Consider the following 18547-nt stretch of genomic DNA (forward strand, 5'->3'; position numbering starts at 1 on the left):
CAAATAGTGTCACTGACTTCAGTCTGTAGCAACTAGTCTTCTGCTGGCAAATAACAATAAAATACCAATTTTACTCAACCATGCATATGCGCATTTTGACAATTAATGTTTTCAATGATGTTCGAGACCTAAATATCGGAAAATCCAAAACCCGAAACAAACTTTGAAGAGCTGATCAAACCAAAATGGACCAAAAGTATAGCCAAATATAGTCAACATGCATCATATTTACTATCAGTTTGTATCTATACTGTTGGTCTTTTTTGTACTGGAGTTTCTCACTTATTGTACAATTATTTGAAGCACGTATTATTTCGTTTAGGCCTAATGGGAAACGAATAACTTTAATATATAAGAACACGAATTATGTCTGCAATTATCGACTCTTAATTTGGTAAAGAGTGTGTAGTCATTGGCTCCTAATGAAGCTTAAAAGCATATAATTCGTATGGGGTAAGGAATTATATTTAATCCATCGACATGCTTATGGATGATATCAATGACTCTCTGCGAGAGCATGATAATGTCTGTATAATCACGGACCTCCGATGGGATAAAGAGTTATGTCTGAAATCAGTGACTTTGTATGGGATAATGACAGTCTGTAACATGGACTCTTTTGAGGATTATTGGTAATGTCTACGTTGAATATTTAAAATAATGCCATATCATTGATTCTATATGAAGTAAGGATACACAGAGAGTTAAAACTAACTCTGTGTCGAGTAATGAACTATGTATTATGATTCTCAATATAACAACCGATTCAGTATGATTATGGCTTATGACTGTAAACATTGCATTGCTTACAGGTGTTGTGTAACCATCAGTAGTATAGTGAGAAGCCCCTGTTACCAATTGTCCTGTGTAAGTTATGTAGACGAAAAGGGCATCTGCATGCCGTTTTAAATGTAAGCCTAATAGCTTATGCGATTACCTCTTCCAGCCATTGGGTTGATAATACTGCAGGTTACTGGTAATATATAGTCCCAGAAGATACCACCAGCCTTATATTGCTAAAGAAAATCTTCTTCATTACTCCAGGCATAAAGGGCCTACGTCATATTTGGCTCAGTTTTATTTTTAGCCTTTCAGTGTTCTTCAACTTTGTTTCTATTTTGGAATTTCAACTGATCAGATTTTAACACCACTAATGAGTCTTTGAACTGCACGAGTGGCATACTTCACTTTAATCCTGGTATTGTAATGAGCTGTAAGCGTAAGTAATGATTGGCATGTATCTACTAAGCATATACCATGTGGAGCATCATTTAAAACCAATGTTGACTATATCTTAATAATGAATTGTCACCAACCCTTAAAAGGTTGATGCTATCCATGAAAATTAACAGTTTTCTATATATCTAAACGGAAACCACAATGCAATAGGAATGAAACATTATATCAAAACAGTACGCATTGTTTCTTGGTTACAAAAATGTGTAGATATTTTCAAGAAAACAAATATACTGATTGTGTTTTGCTTTTGTAATTCTCTTTTTGGTCTTACTTTCCAATTATTGGAATAATTGCAGTAATCAAGTTGTTGAATGCATAAATGAACAGATGTAGAAATAGCTAGGATGATTATTTTTTTTTTAAATGGTCGATGCTTGCTTAAAAAGCTAATCTGAGTAGAGAAGAGAAAACTGTGAAGATATATTTTGTATTGCAGTAATTTTGGATATATATTTTTTCAAATGATTTAAGGGGATGGGGACAATGGACTAAGCCCGCATTATGTAGCTTTATATAAGATATATGCATAGACTATCATGTAATATATATGTGTGTGTATAAGTCGTGTAGGTAACAATGTCTTTAGTAAAAGTAGACTGGTGACTATGGGATATATGTAAATGAATTCAAAATTATTCTGAATCTGAACTCTCAACAGCATTCAAGACTTTCCAGCTAAAGATGTGATATTGCTTCTTTGAAAATCATTCGGAAGACTATGCACTTTTTACTGGATAAAATGACAAAGCATACATATAATGATGTAATTATAAATTTAAACATTTTGGTAAAAAGAGTCTGTTAAAATGAGACTACATAATACTACACTTATGCAATGTCAATGCATATATAGAAGCTGTCCACATGAAGACTTCCAAATTCATTATAAACTTTCGTTGCTAAACTATATCCTTCCGTCATATCAAGCAAAACAAACGACGTTCTTTTACCAACAAAACATATTCAAACATGTTTTTTTGTCCTTTTGGAGAAAGTGTTGAATATAGCGGACAGGTAATCACGGCACAGGTATACATTATTGATAAGACAATACCTGAAGATGATCATCACTGTAATTATGTTTTCTACTTTAATCGTCTATTTTATTCCTTGGAGATATCTACACTTTACTATTCCGACAAGTCTGATAATGTTTGCATGCCAAGTTCTATTAACGATTGTGTTTTAGTTTCACTTCCCCCGTCCTCCTATATTTGAATATCTATTTCAATGTAAGCATGCGAAGAATATGTTTACTCAGACCAAATATTGTCTTTGTTTCATCTGACAACTAGTAAGCAAATACTGTAATCAAATATTGAACTATTCATCAACGTTAACAAACTTTGTAGAAGTGAATGGCGATTATGAAATAAGACTGCTGCATGGTTTTTTATATTGACATGTCAGCTTGAATTTGTTCTTATTGATTGAGTCAGTAGCTAAATCTTTGTTTGTTTATAGATGTATAACTGCAAGGTATTGTCAAGAAAGCCATATCAGCTATATAAGCAATTGGTAAACCGGCTATTAAAAATGTTTAAAAAAAACTTTGGGTTGTGGGTTTAACGGATAATATAAAATAGAATAATGGCTTATTGGGTCAGAACTGAAATTCCTTACCAAACATTTTAACTACCAAATGAATACAAAAATGAAATCTCGTCATATCAAAATGACCTAATTCAAAACTATACCGGCTAGACTTTCATAAACTAATTGTAAACGAAAACCGACACCAGAAAAAGTAACATAACATAACGTTAACATGCCACTATATAGACATATGACTCAACATTAGAGTCACTAGCATACAATAACACAGGGACAAAGCATGTCGAATTACAAAGTATGTAAGCAAACGATATCAAATGGACATTCAAATGCAGAATTCGGTGACAAACTAACAACGAACGCCTAAGCAAAATGTGTACATATTTTATATAGGATCGTATTCTTTTCTAAAAAGGCAACTTGAAGTGAATAAATTAAACTGATACTGGCAGTAAAATCTGTCTTGCTAGGCAACCCAAAGTAGTTGTTGCATGGGTTCTACTCTTGTCTTTGTGAATGCTAGTGACTTTAGTTATCAGTGATGTATCAATGGTGGCATGAAATATATGTTCAAATGCAAAAGAGTGAAAAAAAGTACTACTATTCATTTCTGATTTTAAGGCAACATGAAGTGAATATATCTTTTGCAATATAAAACAACCATTGGCCACTATACAATTTATTGATAAGGAACTAGACAAAATTAGAGGTGTAGATAGAGGTGGTCGCAAAAACAAATGATGCCTACAAAACCTTTAATATATTAAATCCATATGAATGACCCTGTTGATAATTATTATTTCTGATGTTAGATGACATGCATTGAATAACCAGTATTTTACAATGACTGTATGTACTCAGAGACATATGACCAGGGAATTGGACAAACAAGTCACTTCATTCTTTGACTGCGAAGATAAAAGTCAAATTGAAGCTGCCTAAATAAATGAATGCTTGTTTGGTTCTCTGCAAAATAATCATCAAGCTTTATACCATTCATTGGCATAGAAAAACCATCCTGATAGTGTCAGCGTAAATCAACTTGTATATACACATTCTTACAAATCGGTACTTTGACCAATACTATTCTTCCCACTTCTCCGACAACAAAAATATTAGGAATGGAATTTAAGCAATCAGTGGTGCTATTAACAAATGGACTTTGTTATTCTATAAAATAAGCGAAAATTGACATAACAATTTTAATTGTAATAAAGTAAAACCCTCCATTCATTAACGAGTGCGACTTCACAACAATGCAATGAACTACTACTCGCAAAATGACGCAGTAAGACTTGTGAGCTGAGATCTTTATAGAATTTTAATAACTCATATCAATTTAAAGGAAGCCAAGACAGGTCAGGAAGTTCTGGATTATTGAATATCGATAAAAAAAAGATTATCGTACTGGACATTTAAGTTCAGGACAGAATACAATAAGCTACCAAGAAAGAAACTAATTGTGTTATTTTTCTAACAAGAACTAAATGGAAGTAAATTGATTGTGCCATAAAATGCAGTTATAAAACTGCTGTATGTGTTTGACACAAACGTGTTTTCCTCTTAGAGCTAACAGGAACAAATATATTCCACCTTTTTACTGTTCCCAGGAGCTGGCTTTTTAATGTTAACTTAAACGCTTAGAAAAACTTGCAGAAATTGTTGTTCCAGATGACAATGAAATGAATCTGATACCCCACCCCACTCATTAAAAGGCTAGCAACGGGTATTGCATTCATATTGCAATTGGTGGCATAGTTAGCAGGTTGGATATTACCACTGTGTGTATCCTTAGATAACCATGTAGAAATCATTTAAAATAGTGGCAAAAAACCCACAAGGATACTAATTACAGCATTTAAGATATAGATGTCATTCTTTAGGTCTCGAAATAAGTACAAATGGGTGAAATAATGAAACTCCTGGAACTATCACAAAATATAAACGAAAACCATTACTGTTAACCAAAGAAATTCCTATTCAGTTGATTGTGCAATTACTATTTTAACCATTCTTATAAATTTGAGGTTTCCAAGTGTTGTGGATTATTAGTTTTATTTATTTAGTGGTTTTAAAGTGACAAATTCAAAACATTACATAAGCATTCAAACTTTAATATTGGTAATCCTTGTACAGTTATATATCTGCAACCTTGGAAGTCATCACATTGTACATGTTTACTGCCATATAGAAATTAGATAATACTTATAAGATAATTGAAAACTGAAAGTAATCAAAAATCAAACCTTCAAATGACTTTATATAAAAGGTCAGGCGATGACATTCTTTGTGGGTACAACTCAGATCTTGAGATAAAAGATAAAGTATATACCACTTATAGAAGTGAAGATTCATAATGCCCCAAGTAAAGACATATGGCCATATACTGTCCAGATACAATAGATAAACTTTTTAAAAACTTTACCTTGAGGGATGTTTGTGTTTTTCCGTTATACACAGGCGCCATATCAGTGTGATCATATTTTTAAAATAATTACTGGTAAGATGTGTATGACCACTGTGTGTCATAGCGTCATTTAGTTTAGCAAAAATGACAATGCAGTTTCTAGATTTATTTTCTCATCTAAGAACCAATTCAAGTCTATCTAGTTTCAATAGCCAGGGTATATTAAAATATAACAATTAAAACTAGCTCCGTTTTTTACAATCAATGTGTAGTCATCAATATGAAAATGTGTACATCATTCTGAAGTCCAGCTCAAGACCAGACAAACGAAGTTGAGGTAAATAAACAAATTGTGCATATGCACCCTGGTCAAGACAGGCATGCATGCAAAATAAACTAGCGAATAACCGCAATATTAACCAAGATGTGGTCATACACTCAACAAAAGGATAAGACTATGCAAACAAACCATCCCAAATACCTGCACAAGACTGAAATTCTAAACAATCTAGATTTCAAACAATTAAATCCGTAACTTTAAGCGAAGAACACGCACGCCAAATTTACTAAGACAGGACCCTGAATAAAACACAATTACCTTGCAAAATTAGGGAAGATGGGTTTACAAACAAACCATCATAAACAAATTCATAAAAAATCCGTACAAAAAAAGACTCATATCAGGTTCTAGTTGTTTAATGTTCGTTTTCTTCCCATAGAATTGAAGCAACACATGTAAATTCCATCCTAACAATGACAAAGTGAAATCTGATACCCTATGATTGTATACGGATGGCAACAAATATGTCACTTACAATATAGTATTATGTAAATTATGTAAAAAAGGAATTTATGAGTAAAGTGAGTACACATACATATATCACCCTGCTGTCTTGAGTTCGGTTAACTCCTAAATACATAATTAAAGTAACATTAACCATAGGTGATGATGATGGTGGTGGTTATGATGATGAATGAGCTCATGCTGAATTTCAAAATGGCCAACCAACAAGTTTCAGAGATAAGATATGAATTGTACATCAATATATTTAAAGTACATCGAGAGGACAAAGCCTAATAAGAACGAACAGTTTCCATTTATGACTTCATAAAGAGAAAAACACTGACCATGAAAACAGTTATATTGCCATTATTAAGTAGTAATGTTGACTACTTTAATCAAACACCAGTATTAAAGTAAGGATTGAGTTTCAATGAAGATTCTCTTTTAAACAGTTACTACTTTGGACTACTAGTCTTAACTAATGATTGAGCTTCAGAGAAAATTGAGATTTTAAAGTTACCATTTTGACCTACTTGTCTTAACACTCAAGGAAAATGTTACAGTTGTGACAGTAAGAACACATGTGTCATATGTTTAGCTGAACATATTTTTATACTCATAATAAATACATAATTAACATGGATTAAAGTCACCATAACAATAAAGGTTGTGTTGATAATCTTAGTTTGTTGATGGTGGTAGTTAATTGTGATGATGATGCATCGTATCATACAAGGGAAATTCAATTATACAACTCAGAAGAGAAAAGAGGTGTCATCAAGAACATCAAGATATAAGATAACCGAGACAACAAACTCAAATAGAACAAAAACAATCTACTTGTCTCAACTAAGGATTGAGCTTCAGAGAAGATAATATTTTTGATAGACAATCTCAATTTACTAGTCTTTATGTTCACAGTATTGAGTTTCAGAGAAGATACTGATTTTTGAGTATCCATCTCAACCTTCTAGTCTTAACTCAGTATTAAGCTTCATAGAAGATACTGATTTTTAAGTTACCATTTTGACCTACAAGCATGCCAAGTCTTAACTAAGGATTGAGTCTCAGAGAAGATACTAATTTTAAATTACCATCTCGACCTAATATTCTTTATAAAGCCCTCTGTTCAAGAGAAGATACTGATTTAGAGTTACCACTTTGACCTACTATTCTTAATCCTTGTGTAAGGTGTTACAGTTGTGACAGATATAAACACATGTGTCATATGATTAACTTAACATCTTTTTTTTTACTCCTAAATACATAATTACGGTCAGCTTGACCATATAGGTGTTGATAATGATGTTGATGATGGTTTTGGTTGTGATGTTGCATGTTGTGATGCATTTAATTAATCATGGGTAAGTTCAATCAACAACTAGAAGAGAGAAAAGAGATGGGTTGTACATCAAGATATAAGAAAACCTAGAGAACAAAGCCAAATAGAGTAGAAAGCTTCCATTGATTGACACTATAAAGAAGAAATACTCTTACCATCAACTCAGTTTGACTACCATGAATACAATGTTTTATTGAGTTTAAAATTAGAAATTATGACTACTTAAATCAAGATACCAGTATAACATTTAGAATTGATCTGCAGAAAAGATTCCCTTTTAAACAGTTACCACCCCAAACAACTACATGAAGTCACAACTAAGAATAGAGATTCAGAGATGATATTGATGTTAATGTACCATCTCGGCCTACTACTCTTTATAGCTAAGAATTAAGATTCAGAGAAGATACTGATTTTAACGTTACCACTTAAGGTTTGAGCTTCAGAGAAGATACTGATTTTAAAGTTACCACTTTGACCTACTTGTCCTCACCCCTCATGTAAGGTGTTATAGTTGTGACAGTAACAACACCTGTGTCATATAATTAACTGAACATCTTTTTATAAATACAGGGATTGTTAACATGGATCCTTTTATGTCCCTCTACGGTTTTTATTAAACCTATTATTTGGCCATATAATGTTCCAAAATCTTTACACGAAGGATTAAAAACACGTGAAATAACACAACACTGGTAAAAGAAAAACAGGCCGTGTACTTATTCATTTTAGTGGTTTGATTTAATTTCCTTGAGCTTATAAAGGAAATAGCATCCAAACAATTTTCTCATAGAATTCTTTTGTTAAAATTTGAACAAAACCATAGTTTATCTTCGACAACAATTATTTTTATTGACAATTAGAAAAATAACTTGAGGCGGATATCGATCACGGGTTATTTTCTTAAAAAAATATAATTAATACTTTTAAATAAAAAATGTTAATTTATGGAGTGTTTTTTTGTACTACAAGCCTTTAAGGTGTGCAGACCAACAACTTGATGTGATCGTCATTTCTAAGTCATTTTCGTGGTTATAATAAAATGACGAGGACACATATAATGTCATCTTATTTTGACAAATTGCGTGGTATTATATTGTCGATGGGGTAATGCAGGGAGACGGCAAAAAAGTAGCATTTTATTTCCCGCTCAGAAAACCATTATTATACAAAATAAAAGTAATACAAACCATCAATAAATGGTTTTTTAACAGTTAAATAAATATGGTTAGTGTAATATACAGTGAATTTTTTAAAAACAAGTGTGTTATTTACATCGTGCTGGTTCAATTGACATAGACACATGGCCGCTTACCTTTCACTGATTTGATTTTGTCGTGTTCCTCGTTATTGTTGTTGTTGCTGATGCTGATAGGAACCGTAATATAATTGTTGTTGACTTGGGATAAGATGGTTGTTGCTGCCTGTTGTAAGATATCTGTTGTTGCCACTTGTATAATTTCTGCCTCTGTTGGATGTAAAATTTCTTGTTCGTTTACATTGACATTATGTATTTCTGTTGTCACTGTAACGGTCTGTTGTTCTTCTTCTGTTACGCTCTCTGGAGAGGGCTCCCGATTGGTTTCCACTTCCATTGGGACTTGCTTCAGCTGTTTTTCGATACGGTATCACTTGTTTTGAACTGTATGGAAGACTGACCAACCGCTAAAACCCCTTCAGATCCTCTCTTCTTAATTACTACGGTTGATCTGTAAATAGTTTCTATACAATAAACCTTTGGAATCAATAAACCACATTTTCATTCACAAAAAAATAAGTATTGTCTCATGCGAAACTTCCGAATATACACATGGTAAAATGTTGACAGTGCCCATCCAGGTATGGAGGTCTGTGAAACGTAAATGAGAGCATTGCACCGTGAAGACCTGTATAAAACTTACCTGTCAATACCAGCCAGTCGTCCGTAGATAGGACAAGGCCCACAAATGAATGTCTACCTGCGAACCAGGTGTGCAACTACAACGCGGAGGAATACAAGCACAAAAATATTTCAGTTTGATTGAAATGGATACACAAAAGTTATGGACGACGAAAAGAAGCGCTTTCTATTCTACTTATTGTGTCTAATTTCCATCATACATATTTAAAGTTCGGAAAGAGTGCTGATTGGTCGACCATGGCTTTCCCGCCATTAAAAAGCTATCGTCACAGCCCGAAGGTGACATTCCTTATTTACGTGAGAAAACACTTTGTATGCAGGTATACTTGTATACCTGAGAGATGAATAACAAATTGTGTATTGAGGAAAATTCTGAAATATTGTATTTTTCAATTTTGTTGATCAATATTTTAAATGGAATATAGTGGTTTTGTGTTTTAATATGATAATCAAAGCTTACGTATGCAAACAAATTGGTTGCTTTAGAAAATTACGGGACATATTTTACTTGTAACTTGAGTGTTACGCAGGAAAGTCTAATGGCGAAGACTGTATTAGTTACCACATCGTGATGAAGCAGTTTTTTAACAGTCTTTCCGGCTGCCGTTATGATCCCGGATTCAATTTCATTTCTATGTCGCACCCGTTTGCTTTATCGGTCAGCTGCAAACTACATTACAAATAGGACTATCAGTGTGCCTTTTATTTATTTTAAAAACTTCTCTTTTTCAAAAAGGAATGGTAAAATAAATATTTCCAAGACTTTTATGTAAAGCAGATAATCAGAAATTAAAATATACGAGTTGCAAGTTTCTAGCATGGTTTTAAATTTCCCTGGTCTACATGCATGGTTCATTTTCTCCCTAGTTGTAAATGTAAATATACACAACTTACATCACTGTTTCACTTGTAAGTAACTTGGACCTTGTATTAACAAATAAAGATATGTCAAATAGTGTGTTCTTCCTTCGGGGGGAAAACACCAAACAAGTACATAAAACTACGTGTACATGTAACAAAACTAATGACGTAACAAAATGTCATCTTTCTAAATATTATAGAACATTTCATTCACAAAAATGTTGACATTTTACACAAATAAACATATGTAAATTAACATATACTATCGATCCAATTGTCTGCAAGCTGATCCCAAATTCAAATATTTGTTTTAAGGTTGAAAAAAAATAACTTGACACTTATTTGAAGCGTTGTTTTCTTTCTTTCCAAATGAAGAAAAGTGAAACATGAAAATGTTACTTTGTTTCAAGTCATTGTAAATATTAAATGTTTTTATTGTTGTTTCATTACCGATAAATAATTATAATTCCAGCAAAAAATATCTTAACATAAAAAATCAAAGTAATAAGTACGGTCATCTTTGAATAGATTAACATTGAATAATAGTATAATTTTTCTACTTGTGGAGAATAAAACTGTAAAATTAATCTCATTATACTTCCTTTAAATCTTTTAAACTAAGCAAACTGTTCAACAAGGTTTGGAGAATATCTAAAATGCTAAGCACTACTTTTTATTCACTTTTCTTTTATATAAAAAAAATAATAAGCTGTGTGTTGACAGTTAAAATATTTAAAATGGTCTTTTACAGGTTATGTCATAATAACCATTCGGTGTATGATAGCTCAAAAGGGATATATCATTTTCAGTCCAAAAAAAATCTTTAATTTTTGAATTTAGCAAAAATGTTGATAAGTGTATTAGTTAAGAACAACAGTTGCAGTTTTGAATAGCAACTTTTCCAGAAAATCAACAAGTTGATAGCTTGATCCCACTGAAGAACAGCATCTTCCAATGAATCATACTTATAAACAATCAATCCGTATTAGGAAATTTTCTATAAACCAAAAGTTGTCGCTTGTTATGTTATCGTTTGCACATTGCAATAGTTTCTGTTGAATCGATAAAAGCTTTGTTTTGAACAGAAAATGCTATCCCATTTTGGGGCATCATATCCAAAACGGGCCCGGATATAATAACCCAATTTCTGATTCTCTTACATTACTTTGTGACTAGTTAAAGTTACTTAGTAAGATTAAAAGCAGGTCATTGTTTATAAAGCAAAATGTATAACAATAAAAGAAAATGACTGTTAACGGCAGAAGTATCTTTTCTCAAATGAAAGTACAGTAAAAATTACTTTTCATTCGAATTTTACGATATAGTTTTAAATCGTAGATCGACAAATTCTGGGACTTACAGGTATATACGAATATATTAAAAATTAGAACAATTCTATAAAAAAAAACATTAGCTTCCTATGATACCAACGATTGCGGAACATTGGCACTCAATCCTCGATTGTATCCAAAAATATAAACACTTCTTGTGATCGTAGAACTATAAATAAGGGCACCAAGAACTCAGGAAGAAACCCTCTGGTTATTTAAAAAAAAATCTAAGTTAAAAATAAATCTTTTATATTTAATTTTGTATTTGCACTTCGGTAACATTTTAATCATTAAAAACGAGACTGAATATATTAATGAGACATTCAACTCTCATAAGTCTAAGAGAGACGAACAACCGGGGCCATGGCAAGAAAAAACAAAAATACAAACAAGTCCAAAAAACAATACTTGTACCAAAGATTGAACAGAACATGCAACAAAGTATTTCTGTTCCCCCCCCCCCCCCCCCAAAAAAAAATTCCACGTCATGCACCGTTATGCTGCTGGGGAAAAAATATTCGGGTACAAGTCTTTTTCTAAGTTAAGAAAAGAATACCCTTCAACAGGTCCTCACAGTTGAACATTAAGATCGCTGTATTTGTTGACTAACTTTAGAATCCATATTAGGTTTAAATATTTTTAAATTGACTGTTAAAGAAATAATGTCGTTCGACAAGTAAACAAATGGGCAAAATTTCCATAAAAAATCGTGTTTCCTTACAAATTAAAACTTTTAATAGGATAACCACTAACATATATATTTCATAAAAAGGGTCAGGAAAATTGTGAAATAAAGTTTTTTAAGAATTTCTCTAATCGTCTCTTATTTTATTACTGGAGTCGTTTTTCCATTGAAAATAGTTGAGGGTAGTTAAGCTGTACACAGTTTAAAAATTCTTATAACAAACTATAGGTACACAGGTACAAAAGAAGTTTTATTTCTTCTTGTATTAACACACCTATAGAAAAATCGACTTAAGCTGGAGTAGACAATAACTGCTTTCATTGACGGCTCTGTTTTTTAAAGAACTCCTACGGGTATAGGTTATACTCAAGTTATTTGTATTGAATAACTACGGTTTAATAGTATTGTTGTACACAATAATAAAGCTTAATTATTGAAAATCGTCCTGGTTAATTGGGGGTAGCGGCAAGGATAAGTACATGACGTTTCTCAATGATTGTGCTTGAAAATACAACAGTTCCGTTTCTTCTATTTCAGACCCAAAAAAATCTAAAAGATACTTTTAATTCGTTTAAATGACTTTAACAAAATGTGTAGTATACGTCATAAAGACAGAAACCAAACAAGATAATATAACAAGAAAAAACTGTAAAACCACAAATGACACTATTAATGATAGTCTATCGAATATTAAAACTGTAAACATCTTTCATATAGAATTAATGAGTTGTGGTATCATTGTCATTACGTGAAATAATCATATCTAAAAGAAGAGAGAGTGATACCAATACATTTCAAGAGATTGAATACATTACAACTTTTTCTATCGATTTTTTTTTTTGTACGAGTACTTTAAGTACAACCCTTCTGTGACAACAGATTAAAATTGGAAAGTTTTTCGCGTACTTTACAGAAAATCGAAGACCATATTCACAGTTTATAACAATATAAAAAAAAAAACACATGTAAGAAATATTTACAAAATATCATTATTGGCTTTGCAAAAAAAAAAATCATCAGTACATTTGTATACAAATTATACTGCGGAAAACTCTTAAAAATAATTTAAATTTTAAAATACCCTTTTTTATTACACCATGGGTAATTTAACACTATAACGAATCGTTGAGAAAGAAAAAAGATGGTAATAAACATCAAAAACGAATTAATGTCTAGCAAGTACCGAGCGGAGACTCCGATCTCTACGCCCTTACTTCGACTTCAACTGTCCGTTCGTTTAAAAAACAAAACAAAGTGCATAAAGCAATGGTCTTAAGAGCACTCGATCAAGTGTGAAAGCAGAGTAATCAATATGAAATAGTATAAAGTTGACAAACCTTGGTACTGATGCGTGTCAGGCAGTCATCGATGACGACCAAAGCCAATATACAAACTGCTTTCAAACTCACTCAACCCCAGTCAAATCCTAGTATTCAATGCGCTTGACACCCAAGGTAGAAAAGTACCCGGATTGAAACAAGTTGTAATGCGTCTATTTAAACACCCCTATGGCAAACTTGACGAACAACAAAAGACTACCAAAATTAAATCTCTATTCATATGTCAATTTAATTTCCATATAATCAAAGGATTAACGGTAATTGAAATTGTAATGAAATTTGAACAAATCCCTTATTTTTCAATTAAAAATTTCAATTAAAGAAAATAAATTATAAAAATACATATAAAAATATTATGTCAGAACGGTATAGTTATACTCAGAGACATATGTACTGATGTATATTTAAATTGAGGTAAACTTCACAAATCTGTGAAAAAATTCCTGTCACGATTTTTTTTAAATCTTCCCTTTTTTACATTATTCCTTAAAATCATTACCATATTTCTTAACCGTAAACTAAAGATTAAATGAAACTAAAAAAAATAATATTTTGAATGTTGTTTTTTCTTTGTTTTTTTTTTTGTTTTTTTTTTTTTTTTGTGGGTTGGGGAGGGGGTAAACGAAGTCTCCACAGTAAACAGAAAACTTTTTAAAGGAAAATATAAATACTCTGAGAAATGTGTTTTTTTTTTTTTATTTTCCCTATGGTATCTTACGCCTCTTTTTGTACACCTTAAAACGACAGAAAATTAAATAGTATAATCAGAGACATATAATACAAGAGATTCGCAATTCTAGTAGAATCTAAGTAACGATAAATGAAATCACGTGGGTATCGGAAGCGATTGTATCATATATCTCTGGTATAATGAATATCTTTTCATTTCACATGGATATAAGAAGATGTGGTATGAGTGCCAATGAGACAACTCTCCATCTAAGTCACAATTTATAAACGTAAACCATCATTGTAAGTCAAAGCGCAGTCTTCATTACAGAGTCTTGTCTGAATAGCCTTTTTCATTATATGTAGCAATGTGGTTTTGCGTACCAAACAATTGTGTGACTAGATCCTTTGCATACGATTTTGATCGGTAGACAGTGCCTAGGTTTATACAGAAAAACATTTAACTAAATTGGGTTTTGGCAGTCAACACCAAGCCGTCGTTCATTAAGAAATTATGTAAATAATTTAAATTGTGGATCTAACGAGTTTTCTGGTTGGCTGACACCCGCTCATAGATATATTGCCATGCGACAGTGACGTTATCGACATTTTTATTTATCATGATTTACTCTTAAAATGCAAATTAGAATTAAATCATTAAGAATGACTATAATATTTTCCTGTCTATTCGAAATGACATAAAAAAAATGTGTAAGGGTTCCGCGGAACCCAGTGTCTCCCCTACTTTTGCTGTTAATCGCAGACTCAACAAAAATGAAGAAAAAAAAATAAAAAATATTCCTCTTAATATTATATTTTGATTGAAAGAAGCTTCTGTCCATTTTTGCAAAAAATCCAGGAACGTTTATGAATCTAATAAACAGTTTAAAAACTTTAACAGCAGACTGTATGTCATTGTTAACTGAAGGAAAAAAACCAAGTCCATATATACAAGTGAAATACAGATAAACAGGTACAAAATTTTAACAAAATTTTAACAAAATTTCCTTCTAGATACTAGCTTATGATCATAAACATGCTTCTGTCCAACTTTTGTAGAAATCCAGGTTAGTTTAAGAAAGTTATTAAAATTTCAAAAACTTTAACCACAGAGTGAATGTAATGTTTCCCAACAGAAAAACTAAATCCAGTAATAAGTAAAATAAGGAAAAATGGAATTTTATTTTTACAAAATTTACTTAGATACTATCTAATGATCCTAAACAAGCGTCTGTCCAAGTTTCGTAGAGATCCATGATAGTTTAAGAAAGTTATTTTAAAAATTTCAAAAACTTTAATCACAGAGTGAAATTCAATATTTGTGGACGCCGCTGCCGACGACGACAACGGAATGCAGGATCGCTATGTCTCGCTTTTTCGACTAAAGTTTAAGACTTGACAAAAATGTGAGGCACACTACGCCGGTTATCATCAGTGTGCAACACATTTTTATTGTATTTCTTCATAGACGGCAGAAAAAATATTACACATGTATGTTTTTCCTTAATTAAAACAACCTATATAACTGGCTATCGATACTGCAGATGCAATAGGTAACACTGTTAAAATATGCCGTACATGATTGCAAAATCCGTTGTATTTTAATGGTAATAGGAAACTCAAGACAAAAGCTGTTGTACACGATAACAAAACTGTGAATTGTTTTTTTTTAATTGCAATCGGGAACTTGATCCTTTTGTATTGCTGTACATATAATCGGCAATATGGTGTGTATAATAGCTAGTTCCGTGCGAGACCTTCATGGGCATTCAAGGTCGTTAAATACCCCCTGTAATATAGTAATAACTATCATGAGCTCTAATGTTTTTAAAATAAGGTTTCAAGTTTTAGCGTTCCTTGGCAAAGGATAGGCGTTCCGTAGATAATACAAGTTTAGTTTTACAACTGAATCTCAAGAAAGATTTCATTTATCAATATGTATTCTGCATTGCAAAACACTTGGCCCCTTTTTCATCATGGACATTACTGCCGGCGGGAAAAGTCCAGTCAGTTATCAAGTTTATATAACAAATTACAATGCCATCCTTTTGCAGGACAATCGAAGAATTCGTGTGGTCAAAATTGGTTCCGATTTTCATTGTGCTTCAGAGAAGATTTGAAAAAAGAATAACATATGAACGACGACGGATGCGGGACGGAATATCTTTCGCTAGCCTTTTGACGGTAGACGAATATGCAAGTTTGTATATACCATATTCAGAACTTTCTATTCGCATGGCTTCGTAATATAAATGCAATTTATGAATTAATACAAATAAAACGAGATGTTTGGTGTTCGTCAATGAGACAGCAAACCAACGACACAAAAAACTAGAGACACTCATGGATAAATGTAGTTTTAAAAATTTCTATACAAAACGTCAAGCTGAAAATCTCAATGAGCCTGGAAATTTTAATTCACTATAAAATATGACACTAGATATACTTCCCTAAAAACCAAAAACATAAATATATAATACAGACAACTTCTGGCGAATATCCTGACTTTGGACAGTCACACGACCTTGCAAGGTCAGGCAAATAATGTAATTCCGTTTAACCTGAGATCTAGGTCTTTACTTTAGACCGAAACACATGTAAAGATAGGAAAATACTATAAGCGCGAGTTGTGGTTTTCACTTAGCGTCAAAAAGTAATTTTAACTCTCAGACTTCCAAAAATTTAATGAAATCTTTGGTTCGATCCTCTTCCGATCAACCAAAAAGACTGGACACAACTATTTTCGGCAGGAGAGTAAGATTGGAGCAATGAGTTCAAGTAGGAATAACGTCTTAATACAGACAGCTACCTTGTGAAATAGCATGTTTACACAATCTGAATCATTATTAGTTTAACGCAGGGTTAATATTCGTGTTCTACATGAAGAATACACATGAACATCACAAATACCTTGTTCACGTCTTGGATATGGAATAAAATATTTGCTACTGAACGTTAAACAACCAACAACTAATCAATCAATCTTGGATATGGTTAAATGATTACCCGCTGGACGCAAAACATCGATCAATCAATGTATTTGGTTATACAGAGCCAAGTCACATTTAATGCTGGAATAATATGATGTAATTTATTGTTGCTTGCGTAACATATAGTGGCGAATATTTCATTTCTGCAGGAAAACAAAAAATGTAAATCTATAAACAGCTTTGAAATAAAGTGTCATCGGATGGAACTCGACTATCGCCGGAAAATGAGCAATGGGGATACCAATTGATAGGACTAAAACATTACAACAATCCTAGTACATGCACATGATGCAGACCCTCGATATCTTTTTGCAACGATTTTGGAACATGCAGAGAGTATGACACTCTTCCAACAAAAGTCATGTAAATTTTAAACATTCCCAATCCTACCGGACGTGGCTGCGTATTTATACATCCCGCACAGTCAAGCCGTTGAGCATCCTTTTTAGCATGGGTATGGGAGAGGAACACGGTTGACACTATTGTTACTCTCCATTCACTTCAAAATCAGTTGGCCCAAAGGGAATGAAATGCTAAGAGATGCGACCGATGTACGTTTTATCTGTCTCAGTCATTTGGCAAAACACGAAGGTTAATAGGTTGATTAAATCTAGTGAAATTTGAAGTCTAAATAACGAATACATAAATGCGAAGACGAGAGACGACTGGTAGAAATCCTGTGTGTTGACACAGTTCATCACTATATAGATTACTTTACCAACAACAAAATGCACGGTGTTTCAGAAATAACTAACACCATCGAGCAATCATGTTTTTACAGTATACGGTAGTCTATCCTTTGTAACTCATTTTGTTAAATATCTATGTCACATATCAGACATTTCTATCGACTCTAAAAGGAATATCCAAACATGTCATGCGTAACAACTGCATATGATTCACTAGCTTCTTATTTGTAAAAAAAAATCACATTTTGACTTCAAAAGACAATAAATACAGTTGGACAAGTAAATTTGTTGTAAATTCAATATATTGTACAAACGGGATTGCATGTACTCAAACAATCTGACTAAACCCATGCCAATCCATTCTCAAACATATTAAGAAAACTAATACAGAAATTAAGCCATGCTGTATGTTTCATTCTCTAAGTAAATCAAGCATTATTAATGATGCAAAATCGACCATTATTTTTTTTCTCAATAAATTATAAGTTGAATCATCATGATTTTCTTGTCTTACAAGGATTTAGAATCAATACCTCACTGATACAATAAAGAACAATTCTGAAAATATATTAACTGCATGGAAGAAAATCTCGGTAGTGAACATAACAAGAGGCTCCAATGCCTTCTTTATATATCGAGAATCAGATATGTATTTAGTGATGGAGAAGTAAATTTGTAGGAACGGTGATTCATTGAAGGATAAAATATGAAGGATCAATTCCATGTGTATTTATTTTACACAGAAAATGTTGAAAC

The 18547-nt window shown here is 32.3% G+C and overlaps 1 protein-coding gene across 11 annotated transcripts in view; it reads right to left on the minus strand.

Annotated features, from left to right (window-relative positions):
- LOC143045101 (paired box protein Pax-5-like) overlaps positions 1 to 18547 on the minus strand; it is a 77344-nt gene that overhangs the window by 50400 nt on the left and 8397 nt on the right. For 7 of the 11 annotated variants that reach the window (XM_076217405.1, XM_076217415.1, XM_076217414.1 and 4 more), the window contains exons 1-2: positions 13441 to 13597; positions 8642 to 9035 (exon numbers count right to left, since the gene is read on the minus strand). In XM_076217405.1, the coding sequence (XP_076073520.1) occupies positions 8642 to 8921 (280 nt within the window). In that variant the 5' untranslated portion in view covers positions 8922 to 9035; positions 13441 to 13597. Of the gene's footprint in view, positions 1 to 8641; positions 9036 to 9227; positions 9463 to 13440; positions 13599 to 18547 lie in introns of those variants that run through there. The other 4 variants (XM_076217409.1, XM_076217407.1, XM_076217402.1 and 1 more) reach the window with 4 other exon arrangements.

The sequence above is a fragment of the Mytilus galloprovincialis genome, chromosome 9, assembly GCF_965363235.1.
Source record: "Mytilus galloprovincialis chromosome 9, xbMytGall1.hap1.1, whole genome shotgun sequence".
Classification (NCBI taxonomy): domain Eukaryota; kingdom Metazoa; phylum Mollusca; class Bivalvia; order Mytilida; family Mytilidae; genus Mytilus; species Mytilus galloprovincialis.